Raw genomic sequence first — 23,251 nt, 5'->3', positions numbered from 1 at the left:
CACGGAAGGTAAACAATAACACGTTGACCTCTGGTCCAGGGTCTCCTGTAGGCCGACCCCCTCACGTCTCCACTATGGGGGTACGGGTCACCGCCCCCGGGGATGTAAGGTGACGGCAGGGCCATCAGACTTATGATGACTTTGTGGTTGCTGGTGGTCTAATAAAGACAAAATAAGGGGGAAAAAACAGTTCCTTAGGATTTCCCCCTGGAAAAAATGTTGTTTCAGCCCCGAACCCACCTCGAAAACATAGTCCATTGATTGGTATCTCACGGCCCGGAACATCCTGGACAATAAGTCGGTCCTGGAAAAATACAACAGATCAAACACATTAGAATTTTCACATCATGACGTTTTAAACACTGCCAAGTTTAAAACAAATCTCTAAGAAACAAAATATTACTGCTATTTCTAGAACTTTCCATCTGGCGCCACCCTGTAATCACTCTAGCTCGCTATGTAAACGTAACATTTTCCATTAAACTGAGGAACACATATTTAAAAGACGACAGGAAATAAAACAGGGTTTTTTCTGCTTGTCAAAATGAAACTTACATAATAATATTTGTTATTTATTTCCTGTAAAACGGTAATTCAGGCGGCGGTAAAAGGAAGAATTTACGGAGCAAGACGAACTACGCATGCGCAATGTTTCACAGCCAAGTATTTGCTAGCTCAAGTTAAATTTATGTATGGCCTTTAGAAAAGGTACTTGAATTAATTAATACTGTTTTACTCAGACTGAAGCAGCGAAGATTCACACGATTAAATCAGATCTGTGTCTCCACGGTATTCAAAGGTGAGCGCTCCGCCGGCGGAGGCGTTCCCGGTACCTTATCCCTCGGCGGCTCCGGGACGCGCAGTGCGCATGCGTGATGTCGCCACCAGCAGGGAGCAGCAGAGTGACATCAGGAGCCAAACATTCACTTCAGGGCCAAAAGTATTGTCTTATCCGTCCAAATCTCAGATGTTCCAGTCCCTTCCACGGCCACAGGTGCATCAAATCAAGCACCAAGGCGTGCAAACTGTTTTCACAAACATTTGTGAACGAACAGGTGGCTCTCAGGTTCTCAGTGAACTCCAGCGTGGAGCTGTGATAGGAGGCCACCTGTGCGACACATCCAGTGGTGACATTTCCTAAACATTCCACAGTCGACTGTCAGCTGGATCAGAAGAACGTGGAAGTGTTTGGGAACGACGGCGACTCGGCCATCGAGTGTGAGGCCACGTAAACTGAGGGAGCGGGTCGGAGGAACGCTGAGGCGCATCGTGCCGAGAGGCGGCCGACTTTCTGCAGAGTCAATGGCTGCAGACCTCCAAACTTCACGTGTCCTTCAGATGAGCTGAAGAACAGCGCGCAGAGAGCTTCATAGAATGGCTCTCCATGTCCGAGCAGATGAAAGCACGCCGACACCGGACTCCAGAGCAGTGGAGATGCCTTCTCTGGAGTGACCCATCGCGCTTCTCCATCTAGCAATCTGATGGACGAGTCTGGGTTTGGCCGTCGCCAGGAGAACACTGATCATCTGACTGCATTGTGCCGAGTGTGAAGTTTGGTGGAGGGAGGATTGTGGTGTGGGCTTGTTTTGGCCCCTTAGTTCCAGTGAAAGGAACTCTGAAAGCTTCGACATACCAAGACATGTTGGACAATTCCATGCTAGACCCAGGCCTTCTCAACCAACATAAGCATGTGACCTCTGGAAGAATGTCCAGAAATTGCCATAAACACACTCCTGAAGCTTGTGGACAGCCTTCCCAGAAGAGCTGCAGCTGTTCTCACTGCAAAGGGTGGACCTTCATCATACTGAACCCTATGGATTACAAATGGGACGACACTTCAGTTCATATGAGAGACAAAGCAGCTGAGCCAATACTTTTGGCCATATAGTGCCGTTGCCAGCGGTGGTTCTCGTCTGGCTGTCTTTCCCCCCCATCACCAGTCAGCGGACACTTCATGTAACCATGACAACAATCAATGTCACTGTCAACCACAGGGTCAGCTGTCAGTTATCCAACCATTCACTCTCTTATTTACACCCACGAACAATTTCAAGTCTCAATGAACCTGCCGACCTATCTTGAGGAAGACGGAGAACATGGAGAGAACCGATTTCTTCACCTGTTCTTAACAAAGTAGGAGCAGATTCAGAGAGCAACACATTCATGGGATTACATAAATAAAATCTGCAGGGTCAAAGTCTCTGTGATTGTTGGTGTGTGTGACATGTACACAATGCTTTGCGTCATCACCAGTGCCATCTCCCACGTGTCCCGGGCCGCCGATGGAAATACTGAGCTCCATCCATCTCCTCCTCTCCCGGCCCATAGAGTCGTCTTCTTCAGGCGGAACGGAGGGAAGCCACGGGCGATTCTGCTGATTCACTGAGGAGGCGTTGAGTCCAGCTGGGTTCTGTCTATGGTCCTGATTTGGTCAGCAGAAGAACGTCAGGAGATGCTGACGACAGGAAGTGACTCACATTTAGATAAATTGCACTATTTTAAACACAACTCATTATTTTGTGTTTTATTTATTTAGCCGCTTCTTACGACACGCTCCGATGATTCTCCGTGTTTTATTTATTATTTACCCATTTGAAGATCTTTTCGTTTTATTCAAACGAGAGGAAGTTTTCTTGTGGTTGTTTCTGAGGTACCTTCTGATGAATCACACACACACACACACACACACACACACACACACATATACATTGCATCATATGATGCAAAGCTACTGTCACGCTATGGCGTGAAGCGCTCCTTTTGTGTGATTGTGTACTTAACGGGTGGATGCTTCCTTCAATTCCGCTCCTCTGGCTTCACACACACAAACACATGCCAGCTCACATACACACACACACATACACACATACATATAACACACACACAGCGTGACAGTAGACCGTAAACAAAGCAGTCTTGTTTGTAAACAAAAATACTCCAACTGAACCCGGGCAGCTCATTGCTCCCCCTAGTGGTCAAAGCTAAAACTGCACGACGAGACTGGAGAATAAATAGCTAAACGCTAAACTAGATATAGACAACACGTTTATGACAACATCTTCTTTTCTTCTCAGCTGCACCCATCAAGGGTCAGAGCCAATAACCTGCCTCTATCTGACCTTTTCCTCTGCATCCTCCTCACTCACACTAACTAACCTCCTGTACTTCTTCCCTCCATCCGTAGACCTCCTCTCTGGTCTTCTTCTGGACCAGGGGTGCTCACACTTTTTCAGCATGCGAGCTACTTATAAAATGACCAACACAAAATAATCTACCCACAACAAAAATGCAAAACATTCTTTATATGTACAATGTTTGTTGATTGACCTTGCATAACCGCACGAGCCAATATTGCACAACACAAAATAATGATGTACATTTTTTGTCATCACTCAAGGTCACTCTGATGACTTTCACTGAATTGAATCATCATCCGGCCCTGTTAATGATGGCGTGACTCACCCGGATCAATGCTTGAGTTGCGGGTTTCGCTTTTGAAGTATGTTGTGTAAAAGGGATTGCCGTCCGGACAAGTGGGATTTTAGTTCCTTCCCCTTTCTCTTTCTCAGCTCACTTTTCGGCGGGATGTCCGTGTTGGATTTTCCATGAACGGTCCGGAAATGGCGCCCCACGTTACCCTTCTATGGTATTGCGGTGTTAGACTGGCACACGAGGCAAACACACTTGGAAAATGTCAGTGTGAAAAGACAGAAGTCAGATGTCGTCTGACTTGGCTGCCTTTTATATCAATCAAGTGACGGGATTAGACACTAGAAATGGCACCAACATAAGCTACACATTGAACTACAAAGTAAACTACATCCCCAACATGGAATATCATGAAAAAAAACAACGATTTCATGCTGGTTATTGTATGTCTGTGGGTGGAGACAGATGGTCTGAGTTGATATGGAGTGACAGTTAACAGATTAAGACACCGTCCTTCTCCCCCGAAGGAGTGTACGTGGATTTCGAGGCCTTCGACAAGGGGATACCCTCACAGTGCACCCGTATCCACCTCTGCCGCTTCCTGACACAACCTGAAACCTAGGCATTCTGCCGTGTCTCGGCCCACATTCCTGACGTTCTTCAGTCGGTCACCCGATGGCAACAGATCAGTGAAACTGACTACTGCCGACAAATATTTGCACAAGTAGTAAAAGAATGACATTAAATGCACTGGTACCACAGACTGTGTCACATCTATACAAGAAGTGGGTTTGTGGGAGGGTTCAGCAAAAAGAGGTTTTTCTTTCAGATTTACCGAGATTAAGAGAAATGGTCCCAAAATCAGCTCAAAAAACATTCACAAATAAATAGACAGCAGAGTGAACAACAACATCATAGGAATAGGCAACAAAATGAAAAAAAGACAGCCATGGTGAGAATTGTCTTCTTCTTTTTCTTCCTCTTCTTCTTCTTCTTCTTCTTCTTCGGTCTTTCCCCTTCAGGGTCTCCACAGCTTATCCACCTTCTCCATCTAACCCTATTCTCTAGATCCCCCTCTCACACCAACTAGCTTCATATCCTCTCTTACAACGTCCATCAATCTTCTCTTTGGTCTTCCTCTAGACCTCCTGCCTGGCAGCTCCACCTTCAGCAACCTTCTACCCAGATCTTCACCCTGGTTTGGACATGAATAGAGGAGTGTTCATGTCCAAACCATCTAAGTCATCACTTTGTCTCGGGCATACATGTCCTGCACCCCTGTGACAAATTCTTCTCCTTCGGGCTTTTCCCTTCAGGGGTCACCACAGCAAATCCACCTTCTCCATCTAACCCTATTCTCTGGATCCTCCTCTCTCAAATCTTCATATCGTCTCTCACGACGTCCATCCATCTTCTCTTTGTTCTTCCTCTAGACCTCCGATTCCAGCATCCGTCTGACACTATATTCACTCTTCCTCCTCTGTCCATGACCCAACCATCTCTGACCTTCTCTCCAAAACATCTAACATGAGCCGTCCCTCTGACGGACTCATTCCTGATCCTCTCCATCCTGGTCACTCCCAAAGAGAACCTTAACATCTTCATCTCTGCGACCTCCAGCTCATCCTCCCATCTTTTGGTCATTGTAGCAGCGACAGAAATAAACAGGATACAGTGGAGTGAAAGCAACAAAGGTAAAACTAGACCACGGAGTCGGGCACATGTTTCATTTGGAAATTTAATTTGTGACGTGAGCAAAGAGAATTGCAAGTTCGGTCACTGAACCAATTTAACCTTTGAGTCAAAGTTCCATTGAATGTGAGCAAAAAATAAAGACACGGTTAAAAAAGGAAACTGGCAGGAGGTCAGCAGTAAACACTTCCTGGAGGGATCTGGGAGATAAAAGCAAATCCTCTCCAAATAACTTATGCTCAAGGAAGCGTGGGCCGGGCCAACCTCCTGCAAGGAGTGGCAGAGGAACATCTGCTTGCATCACCACGGAGTCACACACACACACACACACACACACACACACACACCTCCGTCACAGAACCTCCGTCACCTTCAGGCCAATTTAAGTATCTTTTTAAAGATGAGAAATCAGGATAAAAAAAAACAAATGAAAAAATTGGGTTATAAAAATCCAGAATTTCGACACTGAATTATCAAAGTAATTATCAGTAAGAATTAAAAAAATGGGAAATTTCCTTGACACAAAACACAAAGTTAAAGTTCAATCAGATGGTTTGGACTTTGCAAATAAGAGCGCGGGTGTGTGTGTGTGTGTGTGGTGCGTTCAGGTGCAGCTGAAAAACTCCACCTTCCTTTGTTCCTCTCCACTTCATGACAGCGTCCGGAATGCACGGCACGGCGACATTCATGTCAGAGGAATGCTGCAGGCCGCTCGCCGCCGCCGTGGGAAGGCATCCAGGCCGTGGCTGCACCTGAGGGCGTCGCCTGGGGTGTGTGATTGTGTGTGTGTGCGTGTGTGTGTGTGTGTGTGTGTGTGTGTGGAGGGGGTTCTTTACATCCCGGTTCCCAGGAGATCTAAAAGAGGCCGCTGGTATTGGATGGTGATTCAATCCTTTATGCAGCCGCAGAGTTTCTGTTCCAACGCCGTTATGCGATGAAACGCCAGACTGTGGGCGGAGCCGAGAAACTCTGCGTCTTCACTGGCTAAAGGGAGAAAAAAATATCAAAAAATGGTTTGATTTGCAAACTATTGCTTTAGCGATTGTTTATTTTGTAAAGTTTATAGACCAAGAAGTGTGTTTCCAAACGTCGGAGAGGCGGAGATGATGAAAGAGGTTAGTCAACGGCGAGTGATTCCAGGAAGTAGCCTCGCCCGAGGTTTGACACACACCTGCCGGGTTCAGGAAGACTTCGCTCAGATTTCCTCCCTCTGATTATTTCCTGGAATCTGTCGATCATCGATCATCGATCATCTCCCGTTCCGTGTCTTTCCCGATCGCCCCGATGAAAAAAGAGGATTTTGATGATATTTCTCTGGCTTGCGTCACACATGCAGGGCGTCGGGGCCGAGTCACGGCCTCCATTTTGAATCTTTGAATTTCCACTCATATTTTCAGGAAATTCCCAGGCCTTTTTTCAAAGACATGGTTTCCCTTTAATTTCCAGAGGAGGAAGCGAGCGAGCGAGCGAGACCTCGCCCCCCCGGGGCCTCCTGCCCAACGTCATGACTCAGTGGGATGGAATGAAGAAGACCAGAAGAAGAAGAAGAAGAGGAGGAGGCGCTGCTCTGTGCCCCCCCCCCCCCCCCCAAAACACGTCACGACATGTTTTCACTCTCGGCATGAAGACACGTCTGAGGTGGAATTTCTTCCTCTGGTTGTAATTATAATTTAAACGTTATGTTGGGATTTTACAAGAGGAAAAAAACAAATGGAGAAACAGAGGATGTTGGTGTGTTTCTGCTTTCATCCAGCGTCAAAGGATGAAGAGCAGTAAAACTACTGTTTTTGTATACATTTATGTATATATTTGTTGGTTTGTTTGTTTAGCAGTTCATTAGGACAGTGTACAAATACATTAAGCACCGAGGCAGAGATGTTTGTACCAGATTGTAGCTCATAGCTAATTTCCATCTGTAGTCCTGGACAATACAAATATAAAACTGTATAAAATAGACAATATATATAAAATATACAGATAGGCAATAAAATAACTGTACAATATATAAACAGGCAATAAAATATGTGTTTTGCAAGTTGAAAGTGCTATTGTTGTGATATTGTTGTGATATTGTTACTTTGGTGTATATATATATATATATATATATATAAAGTATACACGCGTACACAGTTTATTCAGTCTTTTGAAATTTTAGATCAACACACTGAAAATTTTCATTTGCAGTATTTAAAATACTTTAGGTGATACTCCGTTTGATATTAGTCAATAATAATAACTATTTATAAGTATGTTTTTATCTATTTGCAACCATTTTATCACTGAAATTGGTTTCATGAAGAAATGTTTTGTTCGTTTGTTTTATTTTTAACAAATAAATCGTCCTGTTCAATGAACAGTGAAAGATCTTCCTTCTGCCAGAATCAAAATCTCCAGCCAGCCTGAAGCTAATGCTAACATGCTACATTTTTAGAAGAATGGCAGGCGTCAAAACCCCCGTCAGGTCGCAGCTCTGTGTGTGTGTGTGTGTATGTGTGTGCATGTATGTGTGTGTGTGTGTGAGTGAGTGAGTGTGTGTGTGTGTGTGTGTGTGTGTGTGGTGGTTAAGATAACAATGTGTTTTCAAATTAAATGACATTTGTGGCAAAGGAGCTGAGGGAAGTTTTTCCACTGTGGTTTGTTGAATGTTTCTGTGTGTGTGTGTGTGTGTGTGTGTGTGTGTGTGTGTGTGCAGCCTGTGATTTGGTACTGGTTGATGGATTCATCGCTTAATTTTTTATGTAACTGAAAAACACTCTAGTCCACCGACATTATGACAAATATTTATCCATGAATGTGTGTGTGTGTTTTTGTGTGTGTCACCTTGAGGCTAGCAGTGCCACCGCAGTGTTTACATTGTAAAGATGGAAAGATATCATGCATTGAAGTGTCGCTAAGAGTTTCCACAGAAGATTCAGCGCCATGTGTGTTTATGTGTGTGTTTGTTGGTAGGTGGAAGCGGCGGCCACGGACACACTCGCTGCTCCTTAATGAAGTCACCATTTATTACAAAATGAAACTTGCATGCACATACATGCTCAATGCACCCCTGAATAGTAACCGTATTTTATTAATGAATCACGTGTGTGTGTGTGTGTGTGTGTGTGTGTGTGTGTGTGTAATCAGTGTGTTGAATGTGGCGGGTGTTATCAGCCAGCAGCTGAACCTCAGCAGATATAAACTGTTAGTCAGAAAAACATGAACCAGGACAACAAGGTCAAAGTGACACAGACACACACACACACACACACACACACACACACACACACAGTGCTGTAACAAAGGGAAGGGTCCCTCAGAGTTCTGACCCAATACACCTTTTATTCATCTGATCCATAAGGACCTATTTTGTCACAAATCATATGAAAATTGATAAATAATCTTGAAATTATTATGAAACGACGGAGAAGAGAACAAGTAAAAGGATTCATCAAAAACGGTCAAAAAGTCTAATGAAACCACTGGTTTCATTATATCCCTCTGCCTCTGCCCCCGCCTGGGTTCCCGGTAGGAGGTATTTTTCCAGAACAGTTCAGGCAGGTTGGAACCTGAGGAGGTTCTCCAGAGGGAGGGTTCTTCTCACCTCCTCTACTGCAGTGTCTTGTTGCTTCGCAACGCCTGTTGGGGAAACACCCGCTCAGACCATCAGGCTCCAGGGGGTTCTCAGGTCTCCGATGGGCTCCAGCAGGTTCACCTGTTCCGTTGGGCTACAGGGACCCCCATGGGGTATTGGGACCCCTAAGGGTTCTAGGGGCTCCAGTGGCCCCCTGGGTCTATGGTGGATTCTATGGGCTCCATTCAGTTCCAGGGGCTCTTGGGGGTTTCTGGGGGATCTGGTGGGTTCTGGGGGCTAAACTGGGTTCCAAGGGCTCCGTTGGGCTCCAGGCTCCACGTTGGGTTCGAGGAGCTCCATAGGGTTCCAGAGGGTCCACGTTGGGTTCCAGGTTCCATGTTGGGTTCCAAGGGATCTGGTGGATTCCAGGGTCCACGTTGGGTTCCAGGGTCTGAGGTCTTTTTCAGGGATACTTATGTTCTTTTCTATTTCATGGGAAACCTAAAAGTAGCTTTGTTTTTTTTATTTGATTGTTATTTCCTACTGAGTTCCTCCAGATGACCCTGTGACCTTGAAGCAAACTGATGGGCAAGTTCTCCAAGATGCCGCCGCATCAAACTCCAGGAAATGTTCTGTTTAATCTGCAGGTTTCCATTTAATAATTTGTTGACACTTCCTCCATCAAATGTCTGTTTACTTTTTAGCCTTTCCAGAGAACTCCTTTCTGCTCGCCGCCACCTGACGCGTCTCCGTGACGACCAGGAACGATCATCATGAGCGCCATGACCTCAGCGCGTGAGCGGCCGGGGCGAGCTGGGACGCCTCAGGAGCCGGAAACCACTCAGGACTGATGGATTCATCGCTTTCACGCCGTCCTCGGGCGCCACCTGAACGTGCCTCTCCTGGACTGTGTGTGACTGAAAACGGCCAAAGCGAAGGTCCGACAGCAAACCAGGAATGTGCATGTTTGCAGAGAAAAGGAGAGTGAGGTGATGCAGCGGGAAGTTACATAAGCAGAAGAACCCTCACCTTCCACTCTCTCAATTACATGTAAAGCTGAAAGATTTCCTTGAGTATTTGATTTTCCACGAGGGTCTGTGTTATTTTGATTTGAAACAGACTCATGGAATAAAAGCCCCGGGTCTGAGTTTCCTTTAGAAAAATATTTTGTTTGATGACTTTAACGCTTTATGGTTTTATTTGTATTTCTTATTCTCCCTCCTTCTTACTATTATTTATTATTGTCATGTTTTACTTGAAACTTTGGCACAACAATTGCCTTCGGGATAAATAATGTTGTTCTTATTCTTATTCTTATTGTCAATAAATAATTTTCCCCGCATTTTTAGTCGATCGATGGATCGATCAAGAGAAGCGATCAATCAATCATCTGTGCACAGAGAGAAGAGGCAGAGGCAGAAAGTGACTTTCATGTTTTTTATTTTATTAAATAATTCTTCAATAAATAGCAAATACAATAAATAACTAAATAAGACATTCAAATATGGACAGTTACTTCCGGTGTCAGTTTCCGGTTTCAGTTCGTAAATCTCTGAGTTCAAGTTTTGTCAAGTTCAAGTTTTTCCTCTTGTTTTGTCACAGTTTTCCCTTTTCCTCTCCTCCTGACTCGCTTCCTCCAGCCTCCTTCCTCCGCTCCCCGCGGGGCGGCCGGCTGGTCCGACCCGGCTCACGGAGCTCCCTCCCCGGCCGCGCCTCCGGCGGCGCGCCGGCGTCAGTGTCGGGGGTGCTCGGCTCCCGGCCGGCGGGCTCTGGTTGACGGTCCCGGTCCCGGTCCCGTTGCGGGTACCGGCTCAGCTGTCCTGCCCCAGGCGGTGGTAAACCAGCAGCGCCACCATGTATCCGTTCCCGGCGGCTCTCTGCGCGTCGCGGCCGGGCTCCGGGGCGTCGGAGGTCTCGCAGCGGGCGGCGGGGCTCGGCAGGCCGGCGGGGGACGCGCCCTCCTCGGCGAGCTGCACCGCCGGCTCCTCCGCGGGTCGGAAGGGGAAGCCGGCCAGGTCGGCGGCGGCGGGGGAGCCGGAAGACGAGGCGGCTGAGGAGGCGTCCGGCGCGGCGTCCACGCACGGCTCCTCGGTGTAGATCTGCCAGAGGAGCACCAGGCTGAGGACCAGGAGCCAGCGCTTGGCGAGGCTGCGCTCCGGGGGCGGGAGGTGCATGCGGACCTTGGCGGGGTACATCACCCGGGTGCAGCGCTTCTTGGGCCGAATGGGCACGAAGGAGCGCACGGCGGTGGCCCGGGTCGGGATCCGCTCGAAGGTGAACACCTCCGGCTCGGTGCTGCGGGCCGCCGTGCGGGACGAGGCGAAGCTCTCCTGCCGGTGCAGGCTGAGGGTCAGGCTGTCGGTGCGCGGTAACATGTTCCCGGCGTGCGTCTCTGCGTGTCTGGGCTCCGAGCGGCGCGGAGCGGCTTCTTAAAGCCTCCGCGGAGGCCCCGCCCGGGAGCGCCGACGCACCGCTGATTGCTCAAGGTGGAAAAGAACCGCAGAGTCGGAGCGTCCGGTCCTGAATCACGGGTGACACGGCGGAGAAGGCGATGATGAGGCAGCTCCTGCTCAACCGACCCCTGCAGATCCGCTGTGAAAGGGAACTTTGCTTCCCCGCCACCGGGGGTTTAACGGGTTTCCATGGTAACGCGGAGAGTCGCAGGAGAAGGACCCGTCCAGGAGCAGGTAGAAAGGAAGAAGATGGTGTTTCTCCAGTAAACAGAACCAGGAGGTCCAGCACCTCCCGACTAGATACATCGTGGGGAAGCTTCTGCAGCACTTCATCTCCAGACGCTGAGGACGACCAGGAGCCTCAGACTATATACATATATATATACATATATATACATATATACATACACATATATAGGATGAGGCGAACACACTAAAATATATACACATATTTACATCAATAAATATAGATAAGTGATACCACTTCATATCACTTAAAGGTCATTTTTCCACACTTGAAATAATGATAAATAAACCGTGTAGAAAGTATCAAAATGTGATTTATTTACTTTGAGTTTTAGAACTTTAAAATCGATCATTTTCTTTATTTTTATTATTATTATTACTTTTCTCCCCAGGTGACCCAGAGGTGAACCTTCCCCTGACAGACGACAAACAAATCCCTTCCTTCTCCTTTTACCCTTTCAACCTTTGCACCTCCTTGGATATTTTTAGTATGTGTGTGTGTGTGTGTGTGTGTGTTTGTGTGTGTGTAAGTACTGAGGTGACCTCATATCCTGCACCACTTCTTCTTTTTATTTCTCCTTCCTCTTGGGGAAATCACTGATTTCCAGGTTGTGTCCGTCTGTCAGCTGACCAACATCGAGGTGGGTTTTCTCCTGCCGCGAGACTTCGGCTAAATCGCCACTTTCAACAGTTTGGACTTCAGAGTGAAAGCAGTCCATCAGACTTCTGGGGATCTCCTCAAAGGAGATGGAGATCCCCCAAACCCGAGGAGAGCTCGCCATGAATCAGCTGACGAAATTGGTCAGTCAATGGACTTTCCCACATACAGAGGGACCCTGAAGGCATCACGCTGCATGACCTTATCACTTTTCAGGAGTTTTGGGAACTTAATCTTTCAGACTCATCATCTACACACACACACCCACACACACACACACACACACACACACACACACACATCCATGAGGTCTTTTCACTTGTTGTTTTCACTTGTTCAGTGTGTTGTGGGGACCAGAGGCCTCTCCGGCTCACAGGTTTGAAGCGGTTGGAAAGCAGACGCCTCCTCAACCCAAGGCAAACTTGGCGTGGAGCTGAGATTTTGTCCGCCGCCCCCGAGAGGGGACACCCGCACCCGGCCTTCCATCCGTCATGTGGCTGTCCGCTCGCCATGGCGACCGGGCGATGTGGGTCAGCGCAGTGCGGTAACTCTGATCAAAGACCCCTTGTCAATGGCCCTGTTGGCCCGTTGCCATGGGAACGGGCCTACGTGCAGAACTGGGCAGTGTCCGGCGGTAAACACACACACACACACACACACACACAGAGCTGATATGGTTAATGGTGCCCTGTCCGAGGCCGCGCCCACTTTCAGGTCACATGTTGGTTCCCCGTTTGAATAAAAGCTACTGTGAGGTTTTGTTGAATTTCTCGCTTAAGAGGGAACATCATCTTCAAATAACCCCCACCATCAACAGTTTCTAATTAAAAATAATCTTACTTTTAGTCATTTTTTCACCAGTGTTCACTGGATCAGTACTGATGTGTTCAGGTGCTCATAGACAGTGTGGGAAATTTCAGAGTCTGGGTGATATTCTCTCCAGACGGGCTTCATTCATCTTCTGTGCATATGTTTCCCATCTGTGAGGTTTCACACTCACTCACCTCCCTAATTAGGAAACACTGAGGCTGTGTGTGTGTGTGTGTGTGTGAGAATCGAGCCAGCTGTATAAAATAAAAACATGACCTTTCCTTTGTTTGAGATCATGTTCAGCAAGAAATTACCTTAAAAAAGCTCAGTTAGCTCAATGATCATTTATAAATGCCACTCACGAATGAATGTCATCAAAATCAGCATAAAAATACCCAAAAAACAGGAGCAGATGTTTCCTAAAACTATAGAAAGGGGTTTTAAAGTGGTGTTGCGGAGTGTTGTGCCCCCCAGGTGTGTGTCCTGTGTGTTTTGTGTAGCCACAAGCGAGGTGTTGTGATGATGATGATGATGATGTCAGAGTGAGTGAAGCCCTGACCGGAATCGAACCGGTGACCCACTGTCGGGACAATACGTGGACCAACATCTGTCCGGGGAGTGTGTGTGTGTGTGTGTGTGTGTGTCTGCCTCACACAGCTGAGTCTGGTTAGGCAACCCCCCCCCCCCCTCGCCGCCATCTGCTCGTCCAATCAGATCCAAGCCTGGAAAATTAGTGGAAAATACAGAAAAGTAGCGTCGGGATTTAACCCCCTCCTGGAGGTGGTGTTGTCCGTGTGGAGGAGCCGTCCGACCTGCAGGACATCTGACTTTAACAAATGGCTTTTAATTCCTTTGGAAACCTTTAAAAACAGAAAAAAAACATCACATTTCAATGCCAGTTCTTTTGTTTTTATCCTCTTCTGCGGACAGTAGATTGATATCCAGTCCTGATTAATAAATCACAACCAAAGTTCAAAGGTCGGGCGGTTCACCAACCGATCAGTCGATGCTTTCCGGTCGGTGGTCAGAGGGGTCATGTGACCCGGCGGCGTTGGTCCGGGAAGGAGTGAAGCTGCAGGGTGACCCTCTGTTTCCTGCCCTGGATTTCTCCTGTTTGTGTTTCATTTCCTGAGGCGGCTTCGTGACGTTGACACCCTCCGCAGCTGTCTGTGTGTGTGTGTGTGTGTGTGTGTGTCGCATTTTCCATTTTTACTGTAACATTTACTGTCGCTGCAGATGTGGAGTGTGTGTTTAAGGGGTGTGAGTCACTGAGTGAGGTCAGCAGAGAAACTCTTACTGTAAATGCTTTTGCTCCTTTGAATGCCCACCAGCCACAATCACACACACACACACACACACACGCTCAGATGTGCACTGAGCTAAAATAAGCAAGCTAGTTGTATAATACCACACACACACAGCACGTGTTGTGCACAGTGTGTACTTGCAATCAGTGTGTGTGGTGAGCCTCTTTCTGTTGTTGAAGGTCGTCTGTATGATGGTTTGGGAAAAACTGACGGGACGTTTGTTGGAGGAAACACAGACAGAGCGACTGCAGGGAATCCCAACAATGCACACACACACACACACACACACACACACACACACAGCCTCAGTGTTTCCTAATTAGGGAGGCGAGTGAGTGTGAAACCTCACAGACGGGAAACATATGCACAGCAGATGAATGAAGCCTGTCTGGAGAGAATATCACCTTCAACAGAATGGAGAGGGAAACCTCTGCATGGTGATCAGCAGGGCAGGTGAAGGTCAAGGTTCGACCTGTTACTATCTCAAAATACAGTTGAAGTAAAGAATTTCAAATTGTTTACAGTGAAACACACACACACACACACACACACACACACTGCTTAAATAACAAGCAGCAGGAAAGTGGTGACACTGAACTGGGAATTAATGCCAAACGTCTCCATAGATAATGGCAGATTCACTCAGCGCCTTCTTCTTCACCATTTTCACCATCTCCTCCTCCTCCTTCTCCTCCATCTCCATCTCCCAGCAGATGTTTTACATCACAGGCTGGGGCTAAGAGCTAGTTAGCAGTGCAGCATGGAATTAGTCAACAAGTTAGCATTAGACTAGTCCAGGGGTCGGCAACCCATGCGGCTCTTTCATCTTTACACCGCGGCTCCGAGCGGCTTGGAAAGATAAATGATAAATATTTAATTGAAGTATATTTCATTTGTGTTAATTCCTTTTTTTAACTTTTAGTTAAATGGTTTATGAAAGGGTCCCTCTGTTTATGGGAGCAGAAGTCCCATAAACCAGGTAAAATAAATATTTATGAAGATATTTTGCAAATATTTATTTTATTGTTTACTGACACAGTGATTTTTTCACGGTTTATTTTTAAAATTCAGGTCAAGGCTCCGCTACACGCTCTGAAAGCCCAAAACTCAAAATGAGTTCATTACATAAATAAAATTGAATTTTCTCCGTAGTACTTTGTGAATTTCAGAAGCAACACACTACACACTTGTTTATACAAAGTGTAAAGGTAATAAAAAGCAATATATACAGTGGTGCCTTTATGTTAGACGTCAAAAAGTAATTGCGGCTCCCAGTGTTTTCTTTTCCGAGGAAACCGGGTCCAAACGGCTCTTTGGGTGTTAAAGGTTGCCGACCCCTGGACTAGAGAGCTAAAGGCTCAGCAAATTAGCCTGAAGGTCAATGGCTAACAAGACTTAATGGACAAACCGCCAGAAGCTAATTAGCGGCGCAGAAAGGGACGCCAGTGGCATAACGGCGTGCTCGCTATCAGCGCCGTTATGCCTGGACACTTTGAGATCCGGCCTCTGCTTTGGGTGTCAGAGAGCGTTTGGGACGCAGAGGGCAACACAGCTAGCGCACAGCTAGCCTTTAGCAACACAGATGTCCCGCGGTCGTGCTCCATTCATCGCACCGACCGCGTCCTGGTGACCTCCACTGGATTCTTTGCTCCGCGCTCCTCGCCTTCAGGTCAGGTGGGCGGGGCTTGTTTTCCTTGGCTCCGCCCCGCTCAAAACTCTGGACAAATATAGCAAGTTTTTCCAAATGCAACACAAGTAAGTCTAGCACTGGTAAAAAAAAATACAAAAATTAGATACAAATACGCAAATACAAAAAAACTAGATGAATTCATCAGTTCATGACTAGAGTTTCATTTTAAGCAGATTCTAGAAGGTTGTATCTTGCAGGCCCCTGCTGAATGTCTCCTGGTCCTTTGCTAACATTTATTTATTCGCACCCGGTTTATTCGCAGACACGGCGGTGCAGCGGTTAGCACTTCCTGCTCGCAGCCAGAAGGACCCCGCTTGGATTCCCACAGGAGGCCTTTCTGTGTGGAGACTCCAAGGTCTCCCGGTGTCCACGTAAGGTTCCTCGCACAGACCCGACACATGCAAAGTCCAAGTCAACGTCAACTGTCTTGTCAATACTGCCATTTGCAGGCGGTTCACTGGAAAGCCTGTGTTGTCCAGATGCATCGCCGATGGAGTGAGTGGTTGTAAATCTGTAGGAGTCCCTGGTGGAGCGGTGCAGGGTGACCCCGGGGTGCAGGGTGACCTCGGGGTGCAGGGTGACAGCTCGGATAGGCTCCAGCACCCCACAACCCTGCCCGCAGGACAATCGGCATGGAAAATGGATGAATGAATGAACTTTATTTAATTTTCTTTTTTTTTAAAGCTTTCTGAAGAACACCCTGGACAAACAGTCAGGCCCAGCCATCCTTTGAACCAGACGGATCTTTCGACTCCAGTCCCGACAGGAAACTCAAAGTCCTCTTTCCGACAGGAATGTGGCATCTGGTTGGTGCAAAGTTCAGCAACACTTGCGTCTGACGGGATCTGAGGCGTCATCCATTGTTTTCTGAAGAGGCAGAAGGGTTTTCATTTCTTTGAGACGACGACTCACAATATCCTACGTCGGAGGAAAAAAAAAAAATCCACCAGGTTCCTGAACAAGATAAATAAACTGAATACAAATTTACGAGAAACCCTTAGAGAGCGTCTGCCGGAAACTAAACCTGATGAGCGTTGGAAAAAATGACATAAAAAGATGATAAATACTTGAAAATTAGTAAAAAAAACAGAAGGACAGCACACTGTGGTCTGCAGAAGGTTAGCAAACCCCCAAAATAACATCTGGAAATTTAAACAAGACCTGCGAGAAATGAAGAAAAAGAAAGAGCAGCAAACTATCACTTTACCACATACAAAACACTACAAAAACATGAGAAAGTTAGGCAGATTATTTTTTAAATTCGGAATTCTTCTTGGCGACGACCAGCAAATGAAAAGAAAATAGCAGGAAGAGATAATAAGAAAAACTTTATTCATCCCAAAGGAAATTGTTGATTCCTCCTTATTTTACAGAAAGTAAAATGCAAACACACACACACAAATATTCATCTAAGCCGTCACTGCATTGAACCTGAACTGTGTTGCTCAACAACACTTGGAGACGCGAGGAGGAGCGTGGGAATCCTGCCAGGAATGCCGGCTTCCAAGAGCGACGGCTCAGAGCCGGCGGTGCTGGTTTGGAATTAAACTACAGTGAAAGGAGAAATAGGAGGTGGTTCGCGCTGATTACTAATAAAGCGATTCAAAATAAAAAGATAAACAGACCACAATCAGCAGCGTTTGAAGGATGACCTGACCTGAACAATCATCGGTGTCTTCATGAAGAGGAAGAGCGTTGTGCGCACACACACACACACACACACACACCTGCTCATCATGGTGTCATCCTGTCTCACGCTGATGTAATGTCTTCCTCTTAAGTCACAGCAAGGTGAGCGTCTGTTGGCCATATGAGGAGAGAACGTCTGCCGGAGGCTTCTGTTCTGAGGGAACACCTGAGCAGGTGGAGGCGGCAGCAGTGACGCTGCTGGAGAAACTCTCACGTTACCAGAGGATGGGGTGAAGCCTTAAAATGGTTATTTTCTACAAATTCTACATATTAGAAGACAAAACCTGGCGTTTCGTCCTCACGTCATTTGTTTTCATGTCAGATTTGCAGCATTCATGGAGAAAATGTCCACTTTTCTAGATTCCTGCTAGCAGGCTAACGAGCCACGCTATGCTGCTAAGCTGCTCGGTCTGGTCTTTGCAACCCGGACCTCCAGCGGTTCCACTTAAGTCCCTCAAGAGGTTTTTCCAGACTCCCGGCTCCACTGTGATGATAGAAGCAGTAGCGGTCGTGAGAACTTTTCAGTGGAACGTGTAGGATTTTGATTTTTCTACAAAAACAGAGTGGGTCAGTGGGGACGGCCTGTTAGCACAGCCAACTGTCGCTAATCCCAAAATCACCCCGTAATTCCACAGCATTCTGGCCTGATCTGACCATTCACAGTCGCATCTGACTGAGTCAGCAACAAGCCGCCAGCTGCTGTCACACACACACACACACACGCGCGCACATTCCGACAGGGGATACGACAACACACACACATGCAGATACTAGCAGGGCTCAAATTTCCTACGGAGGGATTTGATGTGTTTGTTTTCTCTGAGAGTGGGATTACCTTATCCCTTTCGGTCACTACCCACGCTTCCACCATCGCACACGTACGCATGCACACACACAAACACACACACACATAGGGGATCGCACAGTTTGCCCCAATGCCTCGGGACAGATGTGAACGCCGTTGTCAGACGCTAGAGAGCCTGTTCAACCAGAAATTTGGATTAATCAGAATTGTTCTTCATACCAGCAGAGCAGGAAGTATTTCAGAAGTATTTCCAGTGCTAAAATACCGAAACCAATCAGATATTTTTTGACAAGTCCTAACCCGCCTCGGGACATTTCAGAGGGCGATCTCGGCCTCCTCAGAAAGGCTGATTCAACTTTCAAAGAAGTCAAAGTATGACATCAATTACGTTCCAACAAGGCTTTCACCTTGCGTCGCTGAGCACCGCCCTGGGTGGACAGTTACTTTCAACGTTTGAATACAAGTCTGATGTTGATAAAAACCTGTGCCAATAATGAGGCTGATTCTGAAGAAACGGTCAGGACAAACAGGCACATACAGACATCCATCCAAACGTCCACACCTACATCCATCTTCAACCGACCTGCTGACTTGACAGTTTTTGGAGAGAGAGAGAGCGCCTCTGAACCAGACCAGACCTGAACCAGGAACCTTCCTGCTGCGAGGCAACAGTCCTGACCTCTGAACCCGATGACCTCAGTTGGACACTTTTTATTTCAAAAATGCTGTAGAACAAGCACCTCTTTTTTTGGGTGGGATCTAAACGCAGTCAGAATGTAAATACAGTAGATGTGCGGATGTTTTTATTTAAAAACTGAAAAGACCCTGGGATGTTCTTTACGACGTCGTCTTGATGGAACATTTTTGTAAACTAAATCAGATATCGTCCGATCCAGACATCCAAGCAGAAACTTCACCATTAGTTTTGGGCAGAAACGTCGCGGTTCGGGTCAAAGTGCAACCTGTCGTCGCTGCTTCGTCACAACACGGCGGAGACGAGCGGTTCCCTGGCACAAAGCTGCCCCCTGCCGGCTCAGGACGCTCGCTTGCTGAAGGCACCCTTTTGTGTCAAGATTTTCCAGACGGAGTCTTGATTCTTTGTCCAGAATCGTGGAGATTCCACAGAACCTGAAGCATCTGAAGACCATCAGAAAACCAAGAACTCGCTCAGACTTTCTCGCTCTGAAGCACCATCTTCTCTCAGGTCCGAATCCTCGTCTGAAATCACCCACGCCACGCTGCTCCACGGCAGGACTCTGGAGCTTTGGGGCTGAAGGGCGGAGGAGACATTTACAAATCCAAAGGAACAATCAGAAGGATCACGAAAGCGATGAGGTTGTATCGTCAAACGGGAGGAGGTTCAGATGAAGATCTGCTCAAGTAAAAGCAGGAGCCGCCTCATCCTGCTGCGAAAAAGTGCTAATGTTAATCCAAACACAGACAAGCACAATGTTTTCATGATCTTAAAGAAAATTGCAAACTATCATCTCACACGTTGCCTCGTCCCAGTTCAAATTACCCGCAGTTTTTTTCCCCGGTCAGTTCACAAGAGGACTGAAGAGCCGCATCATCCGACCAATTAAAAACACCGGATTTCTCTATATATTGTACTTTTCATGCCAGATTATTTTCTGACCATGTTATTTCATATCATGTACTGTAATTTTTCAGCTAATTCCTCTGTAATTTCCTAAAGACTTGGGTTTACTTTTGCACATCTGAGCAGGTGTCCTCCCAGAGGCTGGGTCCCGGCCGGGCCTCAGCGGGGCCTCCTGCACCTCCAGGCCGGGAACTCGACCCGACGAGGACGGCCACGGGACCCGGACCCGCGGGGAGCGAGGGTGTGATCTTGATCTGCCATACTTCTAGTTCCTTGGCCCCTGTTCTCCAGATCTCCTGATCTTGTGTTATTTTGATTGCCTCCCTCTCTCGCTTCACACCGTCGGACGATGTCGCCAGCCAGCCCAGATGTTCATCTCCACAGGCTTCTGCAGGAGCCCATCATCTGTTCAGTGCACCAGGTGCTGGAGCCAATCAGAGCGGAGAGGAGGCGGGGTCTAACATGGACCGCTCGCCACGGTCAAGTCACTTTGGACAGCTAATGCTATTAAAGATAGCATAATGCACAACATGCGAGAAGGTCAAGCTCAGCTATTCCTTTATAGCAGTGCTTGCCAGCCAGCGTGCCACGGCACAGGGAAAATGGAAAAATGCCCACTTTCACCTGATTGGTCCAAAAATGATTTATTCAACGCAAATAATGTGTCTTGGTAGGTGTATCTATGTGGACAGCATGCAGAGACAGGCAGAAAAATCATGGCAACAGGTAGCGAATGAACCTGTGGATCTACCTGCCGCTGCTCAAACACCAGTCATAAGTGATGCTTTGAGTGAGGCCATGGCAGTGATACGCCACGGAGAAAGATTTGAAAAGAAAAAGTACTCAGCGAGGACCCTCTGCTCCTGAAGAACATTCTGACCCAGAAGAAGGCCCAAGTAGGACCAGTGGTCAGACTGTTAAAGTTAAAAAAAATACAACAAAAGTTGGATTGTTTTGGATTCACTTTAAATGGGGAACCCACGGAGCCCACGCCGTTCTGGCTGGTGAGCGGGGAAAAGCTGTCCAACAGTAGCATGGTCCATGTGAGTCAACAGGCTGAAGAAAACCATCAAGACGAGTGAGAAAGCGCTGAAAACAAGCTGAAAGATGAGCCCGACTCATGGCTAAATCCAAACCGTGGCAGAGACATGGAAACGACCCGCCTGCCAAATCACGCGAGAAGAATTGCTTAAAGAAATAGCCCAAATAATGCCGTTTCCAGACGTATTGACACGCCTGCAGACACTGAAAAGTGTTCCGGAAAAGTTGCACATCAGTGCGGAATTTGCATTGCAACTCAATGAATCTAGGAATATTAATCTACCGAGTGAGTAAACTGAGACTACAATTTCATTCTATTTCATCAAAAATGTTGACATGTTTGATGGTGTGCAGTGTGATTTTTCTCACAAAAAATTTGTGCCATGGCTCAAAAAAGCACACTAAACACCAGGATGACAACATTGTGCCTGTGTGTCATCCAGATATCACAAAACCGCTAAAGCAGGTGACGTCCACTTGCTAACATCAACAGAACGTTGCTAGCTGCTGATGTTAGCATGACAGCAGTGGAGGGAATAGTGCTGTGTAGTTAGCCTTAGCTTTCAACACGTGAACTGGCTTTTTCTTCGGCTCATTGCAAGGTAAGACAAGCAGACAGCGACTCCGCGGCAGCGAACGAAAAAATAACCTCTGCTACGAAATGACCGGCGGCACCTGAACGTCGACTCTCGAAGGCATCGTCTCAGGCAACTCACCGGTTCAGACAAAGCTCACTAGAACACGGGAGGTGAAAAGACAATGCATGCATGTTCAAACCACAGGAGACAGAATGTGTCCATGTTAAAAAGGAGGAGTCGGACGGTAAGACAATCCTTCACAAGTCCGACAGCGGAGACATCACATCCATCTGACTCCCACCGACTCTGACAGCGTTTGACGCTTATCCAAACTTTAAAGAGTGATGACTTTTGCAAGCCAGTTGCTACCTGCTGAGCTTCTGACCGTGGAGAACCTGAAGGGAACCCAGGCAGGGACGGGGAGAACCTGAGGAGACGCTGAACCACAGCAACGATCTGTTGATCAAGCATACCATGCACACTGAGTATCAAAAAAATAAGTCCTTTCTGGTGTGGAGAGGGAGTTCCTATGCTAAACAACTAGTTTCCTTGGAAACCGTGACCACGGCAACTACCACATCGCAGATCCCGGCCATCAAAAGTATTTGGAGTGTGTGTGTTTCCACCTCCCGGCTGAATCCAGCGGTCTTTCCTCACCCAGGCGTGGAATTCTGCGTCGACGACGACGACCCTGGAAGGCTGCCGTTCATCGCCACGGAAACCGAAGCTAAACAAGCGATGACAGAGGGCGGCCTTTTACGGCGCCCTCCACGCAGCACCGCTGTCCAAAAACACACACCTCAGTCACTTTATCCTCTGCAAATCTGTGTTTTGTTTTGGCAGGACCACGTGGAAATACTACCAAGAAATCAGCCAGAAAGTGCATAGAGAGTTCCAGAAAACTATGTTGGCAGTATAACTCACCTGGAGCCAGTCACAGCTGACGCAAGGTCTGGGTTTAACGTGGACAGGTCAGCTGTCAATCACCAACCCCCTCGATCACCTACAGCCTCCAGTGAACCTGCTGACTGTTGGAGGAAGACCGAGAACCTGGAGAAGATGGAGACACCACACCAAGATAACCCAGCAGGCACTTCAGCTTGTTGCCAGGGGCAACAGGACACTCCTGAGCATTAGGTTGTTCAATAAAGTTTAAAAGTGTAGACTGTCGTTTTAAACACTCAGTAGCAGGACCCCCCGCTGCCTGGACCTAAACGAGGAAACTGAAGACTTTCCCCCAAAAACAAACTGGCAATGAGTTTAAATTTGGAAAGAAGTGAAAGGGACATCCTGATAGTTCACTTGAGGCAGGTGACACTCGGTTGAACCTCTGCATGTATTTTAATGCTACAGCACCACCTGTTGGACTTTGTGGTGCAACAAGAAAATCTTCCTCCAGCCGCATGAAGGTATTTGAACAGGAAAAAACATTGTTGAAATGCAAAGAAACGAGCTGGGTTCAAGAGTAGCTTCTCCGTAAACAGACAGAGACGGCGCTAGGAAAAGGAGTTTATTCGACTTCAGGCTGAAAACAGTTAAAGACTTAAAATTATTTATTTTACAATATATATATTTTTTTTTTTTTAAAAGGAGGAAAAGCAGAAAGGCTGGAAGAGTGGAATAAAACAACATAGTAAAACAAGTGCTGGGGATTTTAAAACCTGTTCTTCAGGATTTGGTTACGCAGCAAACGGCGGGCGGAT

At 47.1% G+C, this 23,251-nt stretch overlaps 1 protein-coding gene across 1 annotated transcript; it reads right to left on the bottom strand.

The window, feature by feature from the left end:
* Positions 1 to 10,094: 10,094 nt before the first annotated feature.
* On the bottom strand, positions 10,095 to 11,096 carry ier3 (immediate early response 3). Its single transcript, XM_086169584.1, has one exon. It carries the CDS (start codon positions 11,044 to 11,046, stop codon positions 10,483 to 10,485), a length of 564 nt encoding a protein of 187 aa, XP_086025710.1. The 5' UTR covers positions 11,047 to 11,096; the 3' UTR covers positions 10,095 to 10,482.
* Positions 11,097 to 23,251: the final 12,155 nt, after the last annotated feature.

Source organism: Fistularia commersonii, chromosome 22, assembly GCF_037954325.1.
Source record: "Fistularia commersonii isolate RoL2024-O1a breed Wild chromosome 22, RoL_Fcom_v1.0, whole genome shotgun sequence".
NCBI classification, from domain to species: domain Eukaryota; kingdom Metazoa; phylum Chordata; class Actinopteri; order Syngnathiformes; family Fistulariidae; genus Fistularia; species Fistularia commersonii.
This window is presented reverse-complemented; position numbering and strand designations above follow the sequence as displayed.